This window comes from Lepisosteus oculatus, chromosome 12 (genome assembly GCF_040954835.1).
Source record: "Lepisosteus oculatus isolate fLepOcu1 chromosome 12, fLepOcu1.hap2, whole genome shotgun sequence".
In the NCBI taxonomy this organism is placed as follows: domain Eukaryota; kingdom Metazoa; phylum Chordata; class Actinopteri; order Semionotiformes; family Lepisosteidae; genus Lepisosteus; species Lepisosteus oculatus.
This window is the reverse complement of record NC_090707.1, coordinates 9,767,651-9,786,131: the sequence shown is the minus strand read 5'-3', so window position 1 is coordinate 9,786,131 and position 18,481 is coordinate 9,767,651. Positions and strand designations below refer to the sequence as shown.

The window sequence follows — 18,481 nt, the reverse complement described above, 5'->3', positions numbered from 1 at the left end:
AGAGAGTTTATAATATATACTAAATAATCTAAAAAAAACATTTTTTCTCTGAAACCACAGATTATAACAATATCAGAACTTGCTAACACCACTCGTTTAAACGATGACAAAAAATCGTGAAGCATTAATCTGGTCCCTTTGAACGCGTAAATACTGTATGTACAGCACGAAAACATCGTTAGTTGTCCTCAAGAAGTTGGAGAGCTTTACTTAAAAAAAAGAATATTATTTCCGTCTCTGGCAAGAGCATTCCGTTTTGATTGATCCTGTTTTTTTGTCGCTGGAAGTAGGCATGCACACTACATACTGTACTGTATCCTCTTGGAATAAACACAAACATTTCCACGAGCCCTTCACGCCGCCTCTGTATTGTCCGACAGGGCTCACCTGTTTCTGCCGCTCTCAGCTGTGTGTCTATATTTACCACTGGCGACAAGCCAGGCACTAATTGTGAAGGACTGGTCTGAGATGCTAAGTGGCATAGAATGGTCTGGGTACCCCACTCTAATAATATTATTGTTAATGAAAAGCATTTCAGAAACACCTGTTATTATATTAACCCTTTCGCCCTGCAAGAATGGCCCAGTATTTATGGGCTATGTGATCAGACCAAAAGAACACATGAAAATAAGAAAGGTTACAAATAAGAGCAGGACCTTTAGCCCATCACATTTATTTGGTAGCTACAAACAAATTGATCCCCCAAAATTCTTGAAAGATCCCAGGGTACCAGCTCCTACTCCCACGCCCACAACTCTTTTCAGAAAGGAGAGTCTACTAATCTCGGTTACACAGATGGTGAGGAAAAGAAGGCAAGTTGTAAACGTATTCACCCCTTTCTAATGATGTCCCATTTTTATTATTACACATGAACACTGCCAAGAAATAAAAAACTCAAATGCAATGTTGATTGCATAAGTGTTCATCCCTTTGCCTGATTACTACTGAGTCCTTCGTTCGCAGTAATTACAGCAGGAGGCTTGTTTTGAGAAAATACTGTACTTTTGGAAAGCTCTGTATTTATTTCTTAACATTAAAGTAATAAATATTATGATTACAGCATACAAAACAATGTGCTCAGAGGAACTAAACTGATATAATTCATTAAAGCATCAAAAGATTGTAATATATTTTCAAAGCTCGTTTCCATACAAATATGTTATGGTTTTGCAGATCCTTACTTTGTTTAGCCAAATACATTTAATCTCTTTCAGGGGTATCTATGCCTAGGTCATACCTATATAAGTTAAAATAAAGTATATTCTCCTTCCCTTGGTCAAAATCAAATTTGAGATTTATATCCTGCAGTTCTCTTTCCTTTAGTGGTGTTACAACTCCCTTTAATCATTTTTAAAATAAATCTGTAATTGCATTTAACAGCTTAATTCATTCCATCAGTTCCTTACATTCACAGCCCAGAACATTTCACAGCACATAAAGCAGAAAAAAATGAATCCACTTTTTTAGTTTTGTTGAATGAAACACATGCATTTCTTTTGTCTTCCCATATCAATAAACTGTTGATTGTATTTCAAAATCTCCCACAAATGTACACTTGTTTCTTAATGTTACTGCCAATGTCTTTTTTTTTCTTGCTTTTTTTAAACCAGGGAAGGATAGGTCTTATTGCCAGAAGCCTTGAAATGAACACAGTGGATGTCGTGAAGGCAGTAACAGATGTCTAAACAATACAGCTCCATCTCCTTTGCATCTGGGCTGAACAACAGGTCCAGTCTACAACAGGGAGAAGGAAATTCACAAAACATCCTGTGCCTGCACCTGATAACAGGACCTTCCGAGATAACTTTTCCCACAGTTTTCACAGCTCCAGTCGTTGTAAGTTATGTGCATTAACTAGGGCTCTCTGCTAATAGCTGTTTTCGTCTTACAACAGCTTTGTGAAACCGTCCTTCAGAACTCCCACTATGTAAAGTGTGAGTTAACGTTTACCAAAGGGTTCTATGGCATTGCCACACATTGTATGGAAAAGCTGTGTGTAGCTGAATGGAAAGATAAAAGCATGCATTGTCCTTAGATTTTCTTTTAAAAAATACAAATATTGTACCTCAGTGTGATCTTCCACAGTTTGCTCTAATTTCACAGTTTGGACAGGGGATAGGATAGGAGGGTGAAAGAATCAGTTTTATTGTTCATCACTATTACAGCATAATAAAATTTATTTGAAAGCAATGAAAAGCAGATGGAAATGTCTAACACTGACGTGATTTAATACATCTACGCCTTCTCAAAAGACCTAAAGAAGCAAATGGCTTCCTTTTCTAGATTAAGTGTTAAAATAAAATAAAATGAACCCCATTCCCCTCATTTCGATATTGATAGGCTTTCTTTAAGCTTGAGGGCAACTTACACTGAGAAAGTGAAGTGAGACCTGTGAGCAGCCAAAATCACAAACCCCTAAATCCCTCAGTTCTTTTCAATGTTAATCTCAGTTGGAATGAATGGAAAAGGTCAATGAAATATGAAGAACTTTGCCTGAAACACAGATCTTCAGAGTCAAACATAAACGCTAAAGATAAGGCAGAGAAAATGGTGCCTATGAAGCAAAAGCAGTAATTTTTGGGAAGATGTACTGATATTGTCCCCAATAATCTGGTGTGCAATATAATTGTTAGGTGCGTCTGGAATGAATGAATGCTTTTAGTTACATAAATAAATTAATTGAAATGCCACACACATTGGTTCTCCTTTTTTTTTACACGATAACAGTGGATTTCAGCCAGAAGTGAACAAAAGGATGCAATGCCAAAATTCAATTTTGCTTTTCTTGGCTTCTCCTTGGGATTTGTACCCTTAACAGTTTACTCTGGGAACTAACAGGAGTGACATGAGACATTTCCACAAAACATACAAGCAAAACATATTCTCAGCTTATAAATATGATATATATGATGCAAGGCATTGGACAAAATATGTATATACTTTATAGATCTTGTTTGATCATTTTTGGACAGTAGGTTTATACTTCTCAGGGTGGTCCATTAAAATGTTTTTGAAGTGGTTTATTTCATAATCAACTGTATTTTAATTTACAAATAATTTCGGTCATGGGGCTGTAGTATAAACAGTGCCAAAGCCTCCCTTATAGCCCAACTCTACAAAATATAAATCAGTCTTTCTGTAGAGCTTCCTCTGGTCACTTTTACACAAACTCACCAGAACTGTGCAAGTATACACATATCAGTTCGCATACACACGTTTTACGTCATTGGGAAGGCCTTTCCATTTACTCTTGGCAAAACACTAACATCTAAAATGTGTGTGATTTGTACCATACTGATCAAGATCCCTTGGAGATTTCAATATTGGCACTGTGGTGTTGGAAAAATATTTCTGGAGCAATTAAATAAGTGTGTAGGTAAAACATATTCACATATTTTATGATGTATATTGAACCTTATGAGACATCAATTGATTGAGTCAGTCCTTCACATGGTATACTGTCCACATCAAATACCTTCCACCACTTATTAAAAGGAATGGCACTCTTTCATTTCCAGCAAGGAACAAAAGATGAAGTCATAGCCTGGGATGCAAGATAAAGTGTTTTGCAAAAGTATTCATCTTCAACCAATAGTTCTGATGTATTACAAATGTAAGGTACACATTTTTTTCAGATGAACTGAACAATGTTATATGTGAAGGAGATTGAATAATACACAAACAGTAATTTAGTAATTGCATAAGTATTCAGTCCCCTAAGCCAGGACTTTATGGAAGCTCCTTTGACAGGTTTGACAGTAATTACTACGGGAGTGTTTTTGGATGAATCTCCACCAGATTTTCACAGTGGGATGGTATAATAGTTGGCCATTCTTCATGGTAAAATTAGTCCAGTTCTGACAGGTTCATTGGGGATCCTTTAAGGACTGTGAACTTCACGTCTTGCCCTATATTTTCTACTGGTCCCAAATCAGAAATTATTGACATGCTCTCTCCTCATCAAACTACCATGCCATACATTCTACTTCAGGTTTGGTCATTGTCCTGCAGAAAATTGAATTGCTGGGCTTCAGATTGTTGACAGGCTTTGTAGGATTTTCTTCTACAGTATGTCCTCTCAATCCTGACCAACACCTGGCAAGGGTTAACCACTGTGTTGGATGTGCACCAAACAAAATGCTCTGAATTTACTTCACTATTTATCTCGCCTTACCAAAAACCCTTCCGCTGCAGTATCATTTACAAGTTTTGCCATGAACTCTTTTGCAGTACTGGCTTCTTTCTTGCTACTCACCCAAATAGGTCATCTGTGGTAGGGACGGGGATATTGTCAATGTATGGTATGAACATTAACTCCCATCCCATCTTAGACATAGAACCTTGCAAATCATTCAGAGCCTCTGTTGGAATAGACCACTAACCAGTTTCCTGTTTGATTGCACCACTTTGATCGCACAACGAGACCGTTATACTCAATGTGGGACCTAAACAATCTTTTCCCCTTGAACTAATTTAGGGTTGCTGTAGAGAATTATTTGAATACTTAGGAATTCTATAAAAATCTGCAAGCATTTTTTAGTTTTATCCAATAGACCGTGTACATTCTAAATCCTAATCCAACCTAAATCCTCTTAATCCTAATTGAAAGTGTCAAATTGTGCCTCCTAACAGGGGGGTAAATAATAATGCAGGATGTCCTGAACTTACATACTGTAGCAGTTTTCATTCTAAGGGATTCCAGATCTCTTTATACTGTATATTCCATTTTTTCCCCGAGGCATATCCCTAATACTATGAAATTAAATTTACTTACGTTTCGTACACCAAGTCATTCTTATATTTAAAATTATTATATTGTATGGTATATAATATAGTCTATATTATATTGAAAAGTCATTATTATATTGTATATTAAGATCACATAATGCTTTTGTAACAGCCTGTCGTCTGCAGAGTGCAGACCACAATGCAGGGTAAAGACATTGTGCATTTTGGAATTGATGTTACACTTCATTGGTCCAACCATTCATTACTAAAACTTAAGTTTAAGTGCACAATAAATATTAGGTGAAAAGAACACGATTGAAACAACGCCTTTTATCCACTTACCATTGAGAAAATCGTGTGTGACAATTTCGATCGTATTGGTTACTAAATTCAACAGTAAACAATTTATTTCGTGAAGGTTCGCAGATCTTTAAATATTAGATCGTATCAAAAACTATAAATTACTTAGATCACTCTGTCCCAGAATACGCTTTTCTTTTAGCACAACATTAAAAAAAATGTCTGCGTCTTGGTGTTCTGAAATTCGAAATATTCCAAGCGAGCGCCGTGAGTTTCTGCTAAATCCATTTCTTCATTCTCGTAGCAATCCAATTTCAGCGGCTTCACACTCTGCACCTTGGATACGGAATAGTGCGCAGGCGTGGCGTCTTGTTGTTAGATGCAGTGATGTTGTAAAGCAAGTTTGGAAGCATACAGCCGTTTCTGTGAGGTTTCAAAACATTTTATAATTTAGCATTCATCAGGCCGTACTAAGGTAATGTGAAATGACCTTGACAGTCGGTCAGAAAGCCAACAACCAAATAAAACTGGAAACACCTGAACTTGCGGTTTGTGTTTTTTTCAAGATATTGGTGAGTTTTTGTGTCTAGTTTCTTCTTACAGATTTTTTGTTCATTGTGGACTTTGAAATATAAAAAAAACCGTGTAACTGTATCTGTTCCAGTTATTCTATTTGATTCCCGTAGTAATATGTCATTTTAAGTGCAGTTATCTTTAATACTTATATGAAATACCTAATAGGATACGTAGCTCTACGTGCAGTAAAACTGAAAATTGTGCATAAGAACATGTTTTGTCGTTTGAAGTAATCACATACTGCTTTACCTATGCCCAAAAAGCAGTATTATAATAAAATGCCACATTCCCCTCTTTCTACTAGATTAAGGTTGAAGGTTGTGTGCATGTTGTCCTTTCTGGAATGAAACATTTGCATCTTCTGTAATCTCTGAGGATCTTTTCTTCGTGGTAGTTTTTTAGATCATATACTTAATCTACAACTGTAGAATGGTTTGGGAATATGATCTATGCTTGCTGTTTATAAGGAGAACCAAACTTTTTTTAAAAGGCCTTTTAAACACTGAATATATACAGTTTATACATACATAAATTGTGAAGTGGAAAGAGTTTATACATATATAAATTGGGAATTTATATACAGTATGTACACACATAAATAAAGTGGGAGGTCTGTTGTTAAAAAGTATCAAATATGAAGACTATTAATGCTGTTATAGCTCTGCTTATATATGTACAGTATGAGATGCAGCCTGCAATACTAATCTTTATTAATTATCCTAGGATCTATGCTCTTCAGAATCAGATGTAATGCAGAGAGAGTAAGAGAAACAGCAGGACTGTCTGAGCAAAAAGTTGGCAAAATAAAAAAAGCATGTCTCACAGGTAAGCATTTCCAACTTTGTAATGGGGGTTGCCATTATAAAGCTAAGTCATCACATCAAACCAGACCTGCAGTCTTAAGCTTTTATCCAAAGCTTTATTTTTGTTTGTGCAAAAAAAAACTGACGCTGTTGCATGACCAAATAGTGGACAAAATGTTTTTTTTTTCCAGAGGAAATTCCTGTCGATAAGAAAGTAAATTACTAAAACTATATGTACAGACTAGTATGAAGTAGCAGGTTACAGTCTATTTCATATGCCAATGCAATATGATTCCAATGCATAACCATACTTTGTCATACTGACACTCACTGTCAAATGTTACCTCAGTGATTAACTTGTAGCAAAAGAGTTTCCAGACCTCAACCACAGCACGATTGCTGGGTACCACCCACTTCATAAAACATAATACATCTGATCCATATCTCTTTTTAATGTTTGCTTAACATATGTACATACACATAAACATTTTTGATTATACAACATGTATTAAATAGTAAAGTAAGAAATATTTCTTACCAGAGATGTTTTATGAAATACAAATTCAAAACACAGTACCAGATATTCATGTCTTAAGAATGCTTTTCTAGTCCATTTACATTTTTTGTGATTTTTGTTCTCTTTTGTCTTGTTGTCACATATTATTGATCTGTAAATAATGTTATTCTCACCTGTGTAACAGAAAGGTAAAGGTTTTAGGATCCAGTTCTTTTCAAATGAACTCTTTGTTGAATGCGCTCTTCACTGTTTGCTTTTTGGTGCAGTTTGTGCATGAATAGAAAGTGCTTTTAAATGTTTATCTCATGTGAAAACCTAAGTTGATCGCTGGCACAAAATCTAATCAGATTTGTAAATATGAAAGCTACATGTATTCAAAGTAAATGCGTCTAAATGGATTAATGAATAGCAAACAGTAAGGTATAAGGGGAGTAACCTCTGACTGGGCCAATATATGTAGCTGTGCACTACAGGGTTTTATGTTAGACCCTGTTGCTCTTCCTAATGGTGTATGGTGAAATTCTACGCAATAAGTACAGAAGCATTTTCCACAACATGCATTATAGAAGACTGAGATTACTACCACTGTGCTTCAGAATTTGCTTGGAACTACACAGAGGAGCCACACTTTTACCAAAGTGATGAAAAGGGTTAAAATGTGGAGAAAGGCAGTTACTTCCAATGATCACTACGTCATGGCCTGGTCTTGGCTTATCCATATTTCTATACTTACTGGGTAGAGCTTCACCATGCAGTATGGTCATGGCCCAAAACATGAGGCCAATTCAACCAAGGAATTCCACGTTAATCTCCAGATCCCCCCAAAAAATTAAGCATTAGATTTTACATAATGAAGTAAAAACTGAAGGTGTAACATCCCATAACAGGCAAGGAAATTGGCTGTAGAACCCATCTCGGATGGTTACATTGAGTTAGTGGGCTCAGTGGGTCGCAGAGTTTGTGCATTTTATTCCTCAAACACATATGCAGCCAAATACTGACTATTGCACGCTGAAATATGTTTAAATTGAAAGTATTCCAATCATTTTGATCACTTGAAATCACTGGTTTGAAAGTGAGTTTTAGTTCTCATATATTGTATGCATGAACTTACTCAAAACAAATATTTATTGTAAAACAAAAGAAAGATTTTGACTTGAGTTGTCTAAATGCATTTGTAGGGAACTATAATTGTTGAAAGCACTAGTGAAGGCTTTGAGTAAATTGTTGATAATCATAACATATACTAATACATTGCAACTTCTGATTGAGTCAATGATGTCTAAGACATCTGCACTGGTGTATATGTGGCCTGAGTGAAATGTAAATGTTGTGAAATCCCCTTGTTGTTAAGAGTTGAGCTTAATTAGCTAATACTGTAATTAGGTAAAACTATTTGAATTTTCTTTTAATCTAGTACAACAGGAGTATCTTATTTACATTGCAAGCTAGTAATCAGTTCTTTATGTATTTAATAGCTAACAGTAGTAGTAATGCATGGCTGCAGAGAGCTTGCATCAGCTAATGATGCCGTCTGTTTTGTGTCTGGTCATGGGACTTGAAAAACTGAAATAATCTGCGGTAATTAAAGGGCTTGTCTTGACACCATAACATTATATATGGTTGTATCTTGCTTTGAAATTGCATATAATTTTAAGGTTATTATACTTTGGGGAAAAAATTATGAGGAAACTTTTTGAACTTGTTGTGTTTATAAATTCACAGGATAGTTCGTAGCTGTTGGGATTGTTTTGGAACCTCCCTTGCTTTTTTAAAAACAATATTACTTTTGGAACAGTTTTTCAATTCCATTGTTGGCTGCTGCTGTCTTATACCAATGTGTGTAGAACAAAACAAACAGAGTTCAAAGTGTTTCCTTCATTCTTACTGTCTTAATTGTCATTTTGGGTGTTTCTTTACATCTGTCTTGAGTTCATGTTTGGCCATATATTAGAAAAAAGGCATTAAGGATAAGGGTAGATTAAGCAAAGATAAATGCAGACTATTGCAGTAATATCCTTGTTGTAAACACCACCGCTCCATTGTATAAACTATTAAGGAGCAGATTTTCCATGGACAGCACTAAGCTGTCCAAAGTTTGAGGAACATTCTGTTAGTAAGCTCCTTTATGTGTGATGCCATGGCTAAGGGAAAACACACTCCAAATAAAAAGATGTAAACAAGAGCCCACAGCGAGAGGATGTATACATTGTGTTGTTGTTCCTATAGCGACACAAAAGCTAGTGTAAACCTGACCTTCATCCCCATCTCCACACAAGAAACAGCTACTATGTTGGTCAGGTAAGCACCTGGGAACCTGGAAGCATGAAAGCAGTGTAGCAGAATTCTTTTAATGAGCATGCACAACAATACAAATCATTATCTGCCTTGGCATTGTTAAGTCTGAATTGCTAGCTGTCTATTAAATCATTCAGCAGGCAGTGATTTCAAGCCCAAGAGGCTCCATGGCCAGGGGTTGTCAGCCTCAAGACACTTTCCATTTTCCATTAAGCCTCTTTCACTGTGACGGGCCTTGTCAGGTGATGACTGTCACACAGGGCTGTCTCCGGACTTAATCTGCCTTGAAAACCTTTCTGTGCAACCCTTTTATTCTGAAATTCCTTCATTACAGCTTTGCTGAGGTTCTACATGTTAGCCTGGTTCAAAGGATTGCTCTGCTTTTTTTACTTCCTTTCAGAAGTAGTGCAACCACCCCCCCCCACCTCCACTCCTTTGAGCTCATTCCTTTTCAAGAGCTAAAGAAGTTCTTGTATTCAGCCTCACCCTTGTCTTGGGGGCAGCTCAGAAAAGGTGAAGTGCTCCACATACTGTTGGCCCTGTGAAAAGGAAAATTCTCAGTATTCCTGTATACCCTCCTCTGGTATAAGACTATTCTGCTAAGAGGACTTTCTTTGGCAAATCGGTATTTACAGTAAACATTTCTGTTAAGTGCTAACATTCTGTAAGAACCCAAAAAAAAATCAACTATAATTTTAGATGACAAAGTTAATTTGTAATGTTCCCCAGACACAGGGACATTGCTATTCACATTTCTATTCATAATAGCAATGCCCAAATTCATTACCTATCCTGGAGTGATCAAAGGACTTTGTTTTCAGAAATACTCAAATGACAAATAATTCTTCATGTGATTGTGTTCATTTGCTCCTTCAAACCGTACCCTTGGGAGTTGTGTGAATACTTTGGCCCATATGGTTTCCCTGAAGTTTTGTTTTCCTTGTGCATCATTGTCAGATTTATTCTTCTTTGTTTTGTAAAATTATCTCCTCATTCTGAACAGTAGAGTGGCTTATAGTAATGTTTTGTCTGCCCAAATAAGGTATGAAATGCTATTAAAGGTTTCATATTCATGAAATGGGGCATTCCCAGCTGCTGTTCTGATATATTATAGTCAAGGCTTTTATTCTCCAATAACCATTACAGGAAAATCTTTGGAAAAATGTGTCTTGGGAAATTTCAGTTAGTGTGTTCCTGTTACCATATTGAACCAATTGAACACACAAAAGTGAGATTAAATTAGGAAATAAAATTTTACCTTAAGGGCGATCTGATAAACCGGCCATCTACAGTATATTTCTCCTTATATTTTGAATAGTTATTGCCTGTTCCCATCAATAAGGAGAGGTATGCTGTCCTTAGGATGACTGAGTGTTGCTTGTTTAGGACTGGCTGATATTTGCTTGTGTTATCTTTGTGTGGGAAGCATCTGGGGGAATTTGGTAGAGTAAAAGAAATAAGGGAATTAGTGAGGAAGAGAAAATAAAAAGATCATGCAAAATTGAAAAGTTAGATGTCTGTGCACCATTTCAGATTGATCATTATTCAATTGCCATTGTCTTTTGAAAATATTTACAAATTAAATTCATGAAAATAAAAAAAACTAAGGTTGCTGCTGGAAGAGGTGTTTGTGGGGCCAGCAGGGGGCGCTCAGCCTGCGGTCCATGTGGGTCCTAATGCCCCAGTATAGTGACGGGGACACTATACTGTAAAACAAGCATTGTCCTTCGGATGAGACGTAAAACCAAGGTCCTGACTCTCTGTGGTCATTAAAAATCCCAGGGACTTTCTTGAAAAGAGTAGGGGTGCAACCCCGGCGTCCTGGCCAAATTTCCTATTGGCCCTTACCATTCATGGCCTCCTCTATGAACTGGCTACATTACTCTGCTCTCCTCCCCACTGATAGCTGTTGTGTGGTGAGCGTTCTGGCGCACTATGGCTGCCGTCGCATCATCCAGTGGGATGCTGCACATTGGTGGTGGTGGAGGGGAGTCCCCATTACCTATAAAGCGCTTTGAAGTGTCCAGAAAAGCATTGTATAAGTGTTGGCAATTATTATTATTAATTATTAAAAGCACAATTTCAGTCTAATATGTTTGCTGAGGATAGAAAATGTATCACTGTTTCTTAGAAACATCAATACATGCAATTTTGTTTAATAATAACTGTGCATTCACTTTAGATCTGGTTTGATTTATCATAGGTAATGAGGAGATTTAACCTGTTGAATGTCAAGCCTAGAGAAAAGAAAGAAAAACGCAGAAAGGCACCAACATGTCGTCTTTATCAAGAGAACATCACCTTTATGCTGTCAGTATGTTAGAGACTGGAATAAAGGAATTGTCTTTTACTGGCATTTTCACAACCAGCAATTTTTAACCTGGCTTGTCCTGACAATAACAGACCATGAACTGGAGGACCACAAGTGATAACACTTCAATTGTTAGGTCCATGTATGATTGTCAGGGCAGGAGAGTCATTAGACAATTTTATTCGTAGTGTTAGATGTTAAGCTGACTGCACAGTGCTACACTGACCAAGTCCTAGGGCTTTCCTGGGTGCTCACCCTGTCCTGAGAGGACAATGTATGTGCAACACATGTCCTATGTACAGCGACTTTCTTGTGAGATGAGTTATTTTGCGGACAGACTGCTTACTGGACTTAAGCCCCATTGAAATAAGCTGAGATAACATGTGACATCTAGGGCTCAGAGACCAGTGCACAGGCATTTGCATGTCCAGCTTCTTTGAGACAAATGGGACAGAAGCCCAGCATCTGAAGCTTGGTGCAAAGGATGCCGTACGAATGTACAGCTTGTATTGCTTGCTTCCAGCAATGGTCACACATACCACTAGCCTGTGACTTTCACCAGATTGTCCACCCTCCAGGTTGTTGAGGTTCAATGCAATGTTAGCAGACCGGATACAAAAAATGATTGCCGTTTTCCTGAATATAATGTTTTGAGTATGTTGGAGTTGTAAGTGATAAGTTTGTTTTGACGCCGAAAGGCTTTGATGTTTGATGTGGAAAGAGTTATTTTATATTTCTGAATGTTGGAAAGCTGTTAGTCTTCATCTACTCTATAACCTTTGTACGTTTTCTAGTGCTGGGCTTGGCCACAGTTGTGGGCCTGCTGTTGATTAACCCTGTACGCCATCCTGCCACAGTGTCTACGGGAAGATGTGGGTGGCTGCTCAGGGGGCACTGCAGGATTTGCTGGAGGAGGAGCTGCCTGCTGACCCGCCACGCCCTCAGAAAGACCGTCTCCTCGTCTTCCAGACGCTGGCCACCTTCTATGTCAAGTACCTGCAGGTCCTGCGCGGTCTGGAAGCCGTCTACGACCAGATCGTCCACCCTCAGAAGCGGCGAGTGGTGCGGCACGTGCTGGACGGGGTGATGGGCCGCCTGCTGGAGCTGAAGAACGAGATGGTGGAGCTGGAGTTTTCCGAGTTCCACTACTATGATGACATCCTGCAGGACCTCAAGCTGACCCCAGTCAGTGCTCTTGGGATTATCTCATGCCGCTGGTAGATCTGTAGAGAGGAAATATTGGTATTGATTATGGATTTCATTTCTCTCCTTTGCAAGCATGTGATATGCCTGGGTGGCTGAAAAAAATCCTAGGTTAATCAAAGCACTTGGACGAACTAGTCTATTCTAGACAGAAATGAGAGCTCTGTGAAAGCATCAGGATCAGCAATCAGATCGGAGCTGATTGTTATACTACAGTTTTAATAGGTGGCTTGATCAACATCATGATCATGTACCATGAGATCACTTTTCCAAATAACCGATTTATAACTTAAATGAATTAAATTCTGTCCTGACTCACTTGTTTCTCAAGAAAGTTGGTTGCCAATCTTTTGTATACATAAATGAAAGAAAACAGATGATTAGATATTGTCTCTAAAGTGTACAATGCCTATGCCTACTATATTTTTCTACTATATTATTTTCTCAATTTTTCAGTTCTGTCTTCTCCAGTTTTTCATAGATCAGTGTTTACTGGCCAGCCATATTTGTCTCAGGTCAGATTTCTGGCAGATCCATGCTGGCAGTCTCAATGCAAACTGTTTTCATATCCCTTGGGTTTCAGGGTTGAATGGTAACCACATTCAGCTTATGTGCAGTGATGAATGGGGAAAAAAGGTTGGGTTTTTTTATTCACTCATGCATTTTGTTTGACGCTTTGCCAAATATCAAGAGATACCCGTGGCTGTCCTTTCAAGTTATGTTTTTCTTTGGTTAGGAAAACAGGTATTAATCAGAGAAGCTGTCTGTCCCCACAGTGTGTTTTTCTTTCATTTTGGCTTTTTTCCAAATGAATACCAGGAAGGATGTTTAAATAAAACAAGTCTTAATAACTAACACAACTAGAAACCGAAATTAGCTTTCTCTTCCATAGTATCGTTCCCACCCTCTTCTGAATAACCGTACATTAAGAAGATAAAGTCTTTACCTTTACTCCACTGACATGGTCTACAATACCTCTCACAATTTTGGTATTGGAATAAACATATGGCATTGGTTCCTCACAGTGCTGGGGCCCTGGATTCAATTCCAATAGTGTTATCCTTTGTGGAGTTTTGTATGTTCTCCCCTTGTTAATGTGGATTTCCTCCAGGCGCTCTGGGTTCCTCCCACTGTCCAAAGGCATACTGGAAGGTTAATTAGCTTCTGGGAAAATTGACCCTGTGAATGAGTGTGTATGTGTTTGTATCTGTGTGCGCCCTGTGATGGGTTGGCACCCGTCCAGGGAGGATCCTGCCTTGCTCCCATTGCTTGCCAGGACAGGGTCCGGTCTCCCCTGTGACTCTGTATTAGAATAAAATGATTAGAAAATTAATGAAATACAATAAACATGTATATGAAGCACAGGTTTGGTACCCAATGGGAAATATGTCACGATAACACCTGAGTGAGTGTCTTTCTCCCTCACATCTTCTGTGCTTGCAGGAGGACCTGGAGGTGCCCGTACCCAGATACTTTGTGAGTGAAAGGCTGCGAGTGCTGAAAGACCGCGAGAGGATCCTCGGCCAGATTCTGATGAGAGCCGGACATTTCGAACGGGAAACGGTCAGGGGGGTTGCGAATCGCCAGCCCATTCATACTTCCAGGCTAAGCACATGTCCAAAGTGCACAACAGCTTTTTTCATCTTGACATAGAGTAGAGCAGGATGGCTGCACTTTTCTTCTTAGATCTTGCACCTTGAAATACGCTGACCATGGTTGCCTCTTCTTTAAGGTTCAATGGTTTGGAGATTAAGAAATTCTAATTAGAAGCAGAACAGGTGTCTTTCGAAGATAAATACTGTAAGAGACTGGCTGGGCACCTTTTTTCATACTTTCAGTAGACTAATGCAAATAAAAGCGAACAAAAAACAATCTTTTGGCCGGGGAGTGTGTTTTAACTGTATCCAGAGTTTGGCCTGTTCTTTCACAGAAGGCCCCAGCACGGTCCATGTCGCTGGAGGAGGCGGCCCGCTTGGTGCAGGTGTCGGAACGCGCGCGGCAGGGCCGGCTGAGGGCCAGGTTCATGAGGGAGATCCGGCAGGAGGAGGAGAAGGAGCGGCTGGCCAAGACGCGCGGAGCCAGCTCCCTGGATCCTCATGAAGCAGCCACCCGCATTCAGAAGGTTAGAGCACATATATCACAGACTGCCACACGGAACCAGGCAGCAGGCACAATTTCAGTGCCAGCAGCCATATCACCCTGCAGCTCAAAACAGGCAACCCACTGAAGCTAAGCAAAAACTGTGGTATTAGTGGGACCAGCAAGGGGCGCTCACCTTTCTAATGCCCCAATAAAGTGATGTGGACATTGTGTTTGGATGAGATGTAGAACTGAGGTCCTGACTCTCTGTGGTCATTGCGTATTGTGCACACTATGGCTGCCGTCGCATTATCCAGGTGGGAGCTGCACACATTGGTGGAGAGGGGTCCCCATTACTTTTAAATGTAAGGAATAATAATAATAATTATTATTATTATTATTATTATTATTAGTTGTTGTGTTTACATAGCAATGCAGCAGGTAGTTTGTTCCTGCCTTTGCAAAACTGCAGCACTGTGTCGTGCAGAGGATGAGATTATGATGATCAGAGCTCTTTATGTGAAATAAAATCTGCCTCAAAAACAAAGGTTTTGTTCGGGTCCTCTGCTAACACTGTTGTTTGTTGTTTATGTGAGGAAGGAATTTTCAAGAGACGAAGGAAAGCAGGTTTTATTTCATTGATCTCGCTAAAGCTTTATCTTATCCAAGGCATCATTCTGTCTCTGAGCTAGAATGCACGTTATGGCTGATGTAGCAGTAGACATGAAGGGACATTTTGGACGTGAAACGATAGAGGCTTTTTTAGATTTAATTTTCAGCTGTTGTGCAATAAACACATAAACAATAACACTCATCTGACTTCATCTGGTCATATACAAACAGCCAAGTACATGACATGCATCAGTTTAGTGAACAGAAAAACATTACTTGATATACAAGGAATATACAACCAGAACATAGTTTTCAGATCATTATGTAACTAGGTCTAGTCCTATGAGTGCTTCTGTGATGTTATGGGGCAGCGTTCCTGCACAAGTATTTTGATTCATCTCTACATGAAGCTGTCACAGCAGCCACAAAATATAGAAATGTTATAAATAGCAGCAAGACATTTTCTGAGAGAGAAATGCCAAGTGAATGAGTAAGAATCACTGGAGCATTACGACTTAGTGAAGATGTTATATATAAGCATGAAGGAATCTTTCATATTTTATTGAGCAGATTTTGTAAGGGCAAGAACATATGCCTAAAAATGTGCAGAATACAGAATGCATGAGTAAAAATAACAATAATTAGCCTTTGGTACCCTTAGTAACAGACATAAAAAAAAATAATTAGAGAGGGGGGAACTATTTGCAAGTGAGAGCTGGCATTCACTTACAATATGTGAGTAGTTCAGGTGGGGAGCTGCGTCAGCATGTGTAGACTGCAAAGGAACAAGTAATAGGTTTATTCCATGCTGAAAAGAGAAGAAAGAAAGCACAACGTTTCTGCCGCTGAAACATTGTGTTTTCTTTCTTCTCTTTTTGGCATGGAATAAACCTATTACTTGTTCCTTCACATATGTGCGTATGTGTGAAAGGACTTTCTTTCTCATAGCAGAAATAAAAAGTAATTATAGAATAAGTCTTCTTCATTGTAGGATATTTCATATGTGTTGGATAAGTAGGAGTCTTATCTGTTAACAGCCCATAAAATGTCTGGCAGTTCAGTGTCTTTAGTATTTAGATTACTGATCCTTTGGTTTACCACAAAGCGGATTTATCAAGTTTCAGTGCTAAACAGTTAATGCTTTTTTCCATGCTGAGGTTTTGGAAGTATGTTTGAACCCTCAAAACTGCATTCAGTGATTGATTCAAAGCTGCCATCTATCTGCTTACTTTTGAGTCATGCTATCTTATCTTGAAGGCAAGTCCAGGTTTTTGATTCGTATTTTTAGTAGGACTGTGTGGTTCATCATTCAGTTGCTTGTATCTTATTGTATTGTATCTTATTGTATCTTATTGCTTAGTTCATATTGGACATTACCAGTTGTTTGGTATTTTTGCTGTTACAAATAAACCACAAAATCTCATTATTTGCCTCTCTTTGAAAACTGCAAGGGCTCATTCACTACATACAGTAGAAGCTTTCCATCTGTACACATTTGTACAAATCTGTACACTTTGTAATAAGTATTGCTAACTCTTTTCTGTGTTTTGCAGGTCTGGCTGGGCTATAGTCAGAGGAAGAAAACAAAAAAGGAACGATTAGAGGAGATGATATTCCTAGGAATGGTGAGAAATCAACGTAATGCGTCCTAAGTCAGTAGGGAACTTTAAAAAAAAGTTTTTAAGTTCTGAGCTATCTAGCAGGGCAGTGCCAGTTTTGTTGAGCCCATAGCAATGTGAGCTGTTAAGCTAACTCAGGAGGTCTTTACAAAAAAAAACTAATCTATATCTGAGATATGTTACACAATTTCCCTGTAATATACAGCAGTTACATGTATTAAAATACAGTTAAGTAATTAAAGCATAAAAAGAATTAATAGAAGTAAAGTTCAGAGAACTGTGACAAAAAGGACCTGAGTTACTGTATAAAATGGCAGTAATTTGGGCAAAACAGTGCATGATATTGGAGATCACTGTAAAGCATTCTGGTTACTAATCTACTTCTCTTTAAAGTAGCATACAAACATGTAGAAGTAGCATACAAATGATGCATGATAATAGAGCTAACGCTATTTCACAGCAGGTGAAAACAACAAGCAGGTGCCAGTGACAGAGATATACAGTATACAGTATGTGGCCTAAAAGAGCAAAATTAAGAGGTTTAGAAGGTCAGGCATCTGTGTGCAGTTTGAAAGTGTAAAAATCACTCCATAAAATAATTTTATACTTGCCTTCTTTTGAGACAAAAAAGGAGTCTGTTTTAAATATGAGCCTTAAAGGAAGCTTAGGAAAAACATACACACTGTCATCTGACAGCTGCCTTGAATTGTTTCATTTTAAAATAAACACAACGTAGGTTTGACTTAGGTTTAACGTAGGTCTTAAAACATATTGTTATTGCAGAATTGGTATTTTAATCCAAAAAGCAGCATATCAGTAGTGTACAATATATAGCCACATTATTTTGACAGCTTGCAAAAAGTACTTTATTTTTATGTGCAACATTTTTATCTCGCGGGTTTTCACGAGAAAATAGCCTGAAACAAATAAAGACATGTCTTGCGAGAAGAATTTATGACTTGTGATGGCTCCTGAAGATGAAATATGTGGGAAAGCTGCATCTTAACCAATGCAAAAAGAGTGCAGCCTAGTACAGTGAAGTAATATAGTAATATTCCTTACCTAGTACAATGATGTAAAATAGTTTGAATATATAGCAGAAAAAACAATTCCAGCTTTCAGGTTTGCCAGGTTAGAAAAAGTTTGAGTTCGACTGTGTTGAAGACAGGTCAAAGGCCAGTTTCAGTTTGTGCACTCTGCCACATACAACTGCCAGACCATGCTGTAGTGTATATCTCTGAGAAGACAGATATGTGCCTTTTAAGAGCTTGTTGACAGCTTTGTGAAATTGATGACATGCTGTGCTGATTTTAAACACCTTTTCAGGGCTGTATTGTAGAACTGCATGTGAAGTTGTTCACTCTCTCTTTCTGCCACCAACGTTCAGTAGCAGTAAATTGTCATTTTAATGCTAAGTTTTTTGGACCTTTTTAAA

At 38.2% G+C, this 18,481-nt stretch overlaps 1 protein-coding gene across 4 annotated transcripts in view; it reads left to right on the top strand.

The window, feature by feature from the left end:
- Nucleotides 1-1,009: 1,009 nt before the first annotated feature.
- iqca1 (IQ motif containing with AAA domain 1) overlaps nt 1,010-18,481 on the top strand; it is a 60,288-nt gene continuing 42,816 nt past the window's right edge. For 2 of the 4 annotated variants that reach the window (XM_015358536.2, XM_015358532.2), the window contains exons 1-6: nt 5,409-5,600; nt 6,328-6,429; nt 12,391-12,718; nt 14,180-14,299; nt 14,667-14,858; nt 16,981-17,052. In XM_015358536.2, the coding sequence (XP_015214022.2) occupies nt 6,419-6,429; nt 12,391-12,718; nt 14,180-14,299; nt 14,667-14,858; nt 16,981-17,052 (723 nt within the window). In that variant the 5' untranslated portion in view covers nt 5,409-5,600; nt 6,328-6,418. Of the gene's footprint in view, nt 1,837-5,408; nt 5,601-6,327; nt 6,430-12,390; nt 12,719-14,179; nt 14,300-14,666; nt 14,859-16,980; nt 17,053-18,481 lie in introns of those variants that run through there. The other 2 variants (XM_015358533.2, XM_015358535.2) reach the window with 2 other exon arrangements.